Source organism: Rattus norvegicus, chromosome X (genome assembly GCF_036323735.1).
Source record: "Rattus norvegicus strain BN/NHsdMcwi chromosome X, GRCr8, whole genome shotgun sequence".
In the NCBI taxonomy this organism is placed as follows: Eukaryota; Metazoa; Chordata; class Mammalia; order Rodentia; family Muridae; genus Rattus; species Rattus norvegicus.
Window position 1 is genome coordinate 18,005,399 of NC_086039.1, and position 6,989 is coordinate 18,012,387.

A 6,989-nucleotide genomic window follows, 5' to 3' on the forward strand; every position below is an offset into this window, starting at 1 on the left:
AAGAAGAATTTCTCTAATAGGTATATATTCAGCACTCCTGGAAACCCTAACTCATGTAAGAAGATACTCCATGAGATTCTGGGGAGGCATGAAAGTGAACAAACCTTTCTCTGTCCTTGAGTAGTGTGCATGGTTCCACAGAAGGCAGGAACACACAAGTGATCATAGGGCGATGTTTGGGGTTGGGGGAGCATTTGACCAGGACTGTAGTCAGTAGGTAACGTTTATAGGTTTAGAGAGTAATTAAATCAGAGGGAAATGTGGGCCCTGAGACGTAGATGTAGAAGTGTCACTGTATGTAGGGCCATGTGCATTGCTCCATTAATCTGGGGTACTATACATCCTCCTGTTAGCTCATTGTTCTCCAAGAACAGATAGTGTGGACAAAGACAAAGTTGAGAAGGCTTAATTAAGGAGGACAAGCATCACCTTCAGTTAAGAACACTATTTTCATTGTCCATTTACTTTGCTTCTCTTTTACGTGTTTGTCTTTCAGGCGCCTACTTGGAATCATTACCAAAAAGGATGTGTTAAAGCACATAGCGCAGATGGCAAACCAAGACCCCGAGTCCATTCTCTTCAACTAGAAGCATGGGGTTGTTTTGGATGTAAAACAAGGACATTGCGGACCATGGATGTACTTTATTAACTGGGTACCCAAAACACATTTCCCATGTTTGATGGTGAAGTCATGTTAGTGTGTTGTCTGTTTCCTACAAGTTAATCAGTTGCACTACATAATTTCTGGAAATTAATCTCTTTAGGAGACAATACAGTCAGGCTTCTGTGATACTGCGTTAGGAAGGGTTCACGAAAGAGTGAAGAAGATGGTATGGTTTAATTATGTTTGTTCTTTAAACTATTTTTTTAATTTAAAATAATTGTTTGGCAATATGCAATCACTGAAAACTATGCAAAGAAAAATTCCAACTATTCTGACAAATAGCCTGCAGGAAACGCATGGTAAAAATCATGTGTTGGAGGGAGACTCTAACTGTCATTTGATGGGAGAGGAAGTGTGAACTAAGGGGCTTTGCCTTTCAAGACACAGAAAGGAAAGCCAGAAGGAAATAGCGTTTTCTAGACTGTGAAGATTCACTTAAATTCGTACTCCTGTTCCAGTATTTAGCTCTCTTTGTTTGTTCCGTTTACCTTCTCATCAGAAGACAGTGCTGCTGCTTTGGTTATTCTCCTCCAAGTGAAGCCGAGGGGTTGACCTTGAGGGCCTGCTTGTCTTGGTCTTTTGAAGTGCACAAAGTTAAGTTACAGAGCTTTCTCCTTGGCTGAAGGAAGGCTAATTTTCCAAATGGCAATGCTAGCTAGTAGACAAGGACTTTGTTAGAAATCTTTTAGTAGCTAGGAGTCATTTATTCCGGTTTTCTTGAAGTGAAGATAAGTAAAGGTTCTGAGCAAAAGTCTGTGGCTAGGAATGTCACATCGTGTGAAGTCCTAACCCAATCTCTTACCCAGATGCCACCTCCATGGACGATGGTGCTTCAGGCTTCTGGACTAAGAACAGTATCTGGAACTGAGTCTAGGCTGAATGCTGGTGAAGCAGGGAAGATTCAATGCTACATTAGCACCCCGGTGCATTTCTTTGAATAGATCACCAGTGCTAAAATAACTGGACGCCTGTGCTCCTCCCAGTACGGAGTATGTACCACAGGCCGCTGTTCCTGTGAGTGTGAAGTAGGCTTGAGATACTTCAATGTGTATGGAAGGAACTGGAACGGGATAGGCAACTGCAATTACCTTGAGGTGCCATCCTTAGACATCTAACTAAAACGCAGAGCCGTCCTAAAACCTAGGTGTAGGGATGGGGCCTGATGACACCAAAGGTGCTTGTACCCAGTTAAAAAAAGGTGCCTGTCTCAATTTCCTACAACTGTGGCAGTTAAAAAAAAATCACATTCTAGAAACACCTGGTGGAATCCATGAGCCACCACCAGCATCCCAACCACTCTTTCATTTTCTATCATTTTATCCATGTGCAATTACTCTCCTTCCGTTCTCTTCGCCTCTCTCCTCAGCAGCGAATCCCCTTTAGGATGAAGCAGTCTGCTTAGCTAATCATTCCCAACAACAACAACAACAGCAAAAATACCTACTGGGGTTAGTTAAATTGTAAGCCAAGGCTCCGTAGCTTCATAGCACTTGGACTAGAGGTGACACACACACAGCCTTTTTGTTTGCCATATGGCCCCATTGCTACTGCCAAGCCTCTGTTTCCCTTGTTTCCCTGTCAGATGCCCGTGGCCATGGGACTGTGCTGTTGGGTGAGTGTTCAGCCTTGTTGGTCTCACAAGCCTGTTCCTAATGTCCCATACTGTCCTTCTTATGCAGCCTCAGCAGCCCTCGGCACATTCCTGTGGGTAACCCACTCCTCCCAAGCAACTCAGTGTACCTCATTTTAAAAGATGTTGACCCCCAAGTCAAGGAGGTTTTCTTTTTTTTAATCCCCAGCTTTTTATCGTTCCCAAATCAGGAAGTTCTTTGTTATCCAGAGCTGAGTAGCCAAGGCACGTTTTGATTTTTATCTTTACTATACCAATGTAGACACCAGAGTTTCTCCTTTTAAGTATATTCCTCTGGCATTTTAATGTAAAAGTGCTTTGGGGTACATGGTAGCGTCACCCTGTCTCCGTGACTTTGTCTGGTTACCTCCATGCCACTGTATGACCACCTAATGTGCTATGTGGAGATCAAGCTTCTTGACTGTATATTTCAAGTTCAGTCAGTACCTTCCTTTAGTGAACTGCCTCACTAAGGTTTACAAACAGGAAACGTTACTGCGTCTGCTATTGGATGGCAAGGGAAGGTTTGGTCCTATGTCAGAGCAGCGGTGGCATGGAGAGCATCTTGGTTGCCTTTGTGTCTCCTCCAGTTTCGCTTTTTTCATTGTACACAGACGAGCCAGTGTTAAGGTGCTACTTCAGAGAATAAATCTTAGAAATCAGATAACACTGTGCGAATGGATACTTTCTAGATGCTAAGCACCATTGGGCCCTCCAGATAATTTGACAATATCCCTTGGATACCTCATTCTTTAGAAATATCATTCATTAACTTTAGTTTCTCAGGAATCCTTGTAGCTAGTATCTAGAAATAGCTGTAGTGTATGGTGTCCATTGTATGTCCAATCCTAGGGTTTAGCTCAAAGATTGACAAGTTCTGACTGGCGGACTCTACAAGATTGCTAGCCTAGCACCTGGACACACAGTGGTTCTTGTCTTGAGGTAAAGGGAACTGCTTCCTGTCATTGCCATTCCATTCCATCACTAAAAACAAAACAAAACAACAAAAAACAAAGCCGATACAGGGAAGTCCGTTAGTAGCCTCAAATGACTACATACCTCAAGGGTAAAATACTGGATAATTTAAGCTTTTAAAATGAATTGAGACACGTTTATTTTGGTACTGGAAAAGGAACTAGCCTGATGTAAGAAAAGTGTTTACAGAAGAATGCCAACAAATGCCTCAAGAGTGTGGATTTTTCGAGGCATTTTATCTAGAGGAAGTCTAGCTGTGAGGGCTAGATTTATGGATCTTTTAACAATCTAACTGCTAAATTTTATATCTTTACACCTTCAATGGCAAAAACTTAATGAAGCTGAGAAAGATTGCATAGTGAGCTCAATTGGAGATTAACAGAGGACTGGCAATGTGAAATAATCGCTATTAGAGAGCACTTCTGCTTTGATATTTGATTAGAAACAGCCAAATTGAAATACCCTCCTGTCTCTGATTCCAGTGCCCTGGCTCGGCCCATCTGCAGAGGAAAGCTGATGTAGTCCACAGAACAGAGCGCCTCTGGTGGATCAGCCGAAATTGACGATACTTTGAATTGGCCAGCTGGCAGAGCAAACAATTAATTTGCTGCTTTAACTGCAAGGCAGGCCAGTTGTTTTGGCACTGAAGTCTAAATCGAAAGTCTCTGTAGGAAGAGCAGGGGCTTTTCTAATGGCATCAGCCTCTGAAGGCCTGGGCTCAACGTTACTATTCTAAAACCTTAATGTTTGCAGCCACTGCTGGGGTTGCCTGGGTGGTGCCTGATGGTATGAGGAAAGCCATCCCGTTCCCCAGTCCATACATCTTAGCATAAGGTAGGCAGAAGGGGTTAATCACATCCCCCAAAGGGAGAAAGAAGCAAATTCCGTCCAGGAGTCCCAGATGAACTAGAGCCTCAAAGCATGATTTGGCTCAGTGGCAGTCTAGCTTGATGGAGACCATCAACCCTTGAGGAGGAACATATTATCTGAATATCTAGATGATAAGCGTTTGACAGTTTTTGTTTTAAGCTCTCCCTCCTATGTCCTTGTTCTGTATTCGAAATACGCTGCTTTCTCCCGTCGCAGCTCAGGAGCTATGCAGGGATGGAGATGAGCGGGCACAGCAGAGCTGGACCAGGGCTGGGCTTTGCCTCACGTTCAGCCATTTGTTCCAAGGAGAGAAACTCTTGGAAAAATGTGTATTTGCAGTTTCAAGCTACCCCCCATACATATGCTGGCCACATTCTCTTTCCTAAGCACCGGCATCTGGGCAGTTATAAAGAAATAAAGGGAAGAAAAGGAGATTTTCCCATGATGTTGGTAGGATTTTGCCAAATCCTCCAAGGATGTGATATATGGACCTTCCTTCCTCTTTTCATTACCCCTTTTCTCCACTCCCCTCCCCCCATGGGGCCTATCAGGTTACCCGGTCCAGCCCAACCTTACAGTCAAAACGTCCTACCTCTAAGTTGCTACCAAAGGGTCTTTGGCCTGTGTGTGCACACTTATCAACTAATGGTTGGCCTTTTGAGGAGAAACTGTGTGATGGTACATGTACAGTCTGTCTCTGCCTCTTCTTTTGCTCCCCTACCATGCATATCCTACCTGAACTTCAACTCTCTTCCCATTTTTATGACCGTGTTGTTTGAATATGGACTGTGGCTTGTAGGGATGCGATGACCCCTGAGACCAGAGAACGGAAACTCCTCAGCTGATGAGAGGCCATTGGCAGTTTGTTCAGTCCATGGTAGGGGCCAAAGCCAGAAATACTTATTGGGAGTGCCGAAGGCTTTAGCTGTATTATATATTAGTTCAAATGTGCTGGGTTAAGGGGTAGTTTAGGATCTAATGAGAAAAAAATGCCATTTAGTATAATGGAGAAGAAAACAGAACCTGTGATTTTTTTTTTTTTTTTAATCAAAGTGGTAGTGTTCAGCCTTGCCGTCAAGTAGAGGGTACCTCAAAATATATGGTCCTTTCCCCCTCGTTCTTTCTTACCTTCCACTTTTATTTCTTCTCTGTTGTCCTGCCTTTTTAGTACTCAGCTTTTTATATATAAGTATTTACTTTTTTTAAACTATATATTTGGTCCTTTGGGACTGTGTGATGATTAAATTGTATTCCATTCAAGATATAAAACTATATGTTTAATATTTTATTCTCTAAAATTGTCTTTTGAAGCTATGCTGCTATCCAGGTACAGGCCAGAAAGGAATTGGGCCTGACAGCATCTTGGTCATGTCACCAGAGGGTGACTCTGATGTCATGATGATGACTCTTATTGATTTGACCAAGGGCAGCCTCCTGTTTATACCTCTGCCCATTCATTTCTGGCCATGGGAAATAGACCAGCTCTTGGGTGAGCCATTGAAGCCAGGAGGATCATAAAGGCCAGGGTCCAGCCCATGGGCACCACGTGAATTTCTCTGTAGGAAGCTCATTTGGAGGGCTGGCTTCAGTCGCAGTAGCCAAAGAAAATCTGTCTGACTGGACGTTTGAATTCCTAAGAGTTGATCAAAGTTCAGCTGAAGCTTATGTGTAGATATCTGTAGTTGCTTGGCATCCAGAAATGAGCTTCAACCAAAGCTAATACAGTCCAAGTTTCCATAGAAACTTGGTGCTGAGCTGTTTAGACCAGTCATTTATCAGAGGGTTGCCAACCTTTCAGTCACGCTTTTGTAGCTTTATCCTTACCTGCTCACAGACACACAGCCCGATCCAAAGCTGTGGCTTACTGCTCACTTTGCTCTGCTCCCTGGTCACGTATAGTGACATAGTGTAAAAAGGAAAAAAAAAAGATTGGGGAGTTAGGTGACCTGGTTTGTATTCCCTATGCTTCTACTAAGTAGCCTCAAGATCTTAACCGCTCTGTGCCTCAGTGTTCCCATCTGCAAAATGGGGATAGTGTAAATTGCCCTACCTACCTCACAGGGTTGTTGTGAGGATCAACTGAGACAATGAATGGAAAGCACTTTGACAAGTGAGTGCTATGCAAATTGTGAAGAAATGGAAACAATCTTGTTCAAGGCAGTGGATGGACATTAGCAGAAGGGTTAATGGGATCGTCCAGCCCTTTCTCTGTGTGGCTTAAACCTAGGTTGCCATTGCTTTATACATTTTCACTTAGCACAGATTTGTAATTATGCATGTAATAAAGCACAGCCTTATCCAACTCGATTCTAGTCTGTTTCTGAAGACCTTGAACTTTCTGAGTGTTGATTTTTGATCATCAAAAACACGAGGGCTGGGTATAGGGCTTGGGGAACAGTTTCCAAAGCAAGCGAGGGGCTGGAGCGATGGCTTATTGGTTTAGAGCACACGTTGCCCTCGAAGAGGGCCCGGGTTCAATTCCTAGCAGCCACATGATGGCTCACAACCATCTGCAAGTCCAGTCTCAGGGGATCTGGTGATCGCTTCTGGCCTCCACAGGCACCAGGCACACACATGGTGCACATACACACATGCAGGCAAAACATTCAAAACATAAAATATATCTAACATATTTTTAAAGCAACTGAAAATCACCATCAGGCTCACTTCCTTAAAAGTGTTTGTGAAATACTAATCATTACACTATTAAGATTCAGTGTTCCCCTTGCCCCCACACACCCCTGATTCTGGGGATGCAGTATAAGACCTCGTATATGCTTAGCAAAATGTCTACGGCTGAGCTGTATTCCCAGCTGCAGTAGTGATTTTTCTTAGAAGGAGACAAATGAG

The 6,989-nt window shown here is 43.3% G+C and overlaps 1 protein-coding gene across 3 annotated transcripts in view; it reads left to right on the plus strand.

The window, feature by feature from the left end:
• Nucleotides 1-6,446, plus strand: part of Clcn5 (chloride voltage-gated channel 5) — a 154,585-nt gene extending 148,139 nt beyond the window's left edge. For 2 of the 3 annotated variants that reach the window (NM_001414393.1, XM_039099512.2), the window contains one exon: nucleotides 497-6,446. In NM_001414393.1, the coding sequence (NP_001401322.1) occupies nucleotides 497-587 (91 nt within the window). In that variant the 3' untranslated portion in view covers nucleotides 588-6,446. The remainder of the gene's footprint in view (nucleotides 1-496) is intronic. The other variant, NM_017106.2, reaches the window with a different exon arrangement.
• The last annotated feature ends 543 nt before the right edge of the window (nucleotides 6,447-6,989 follow it).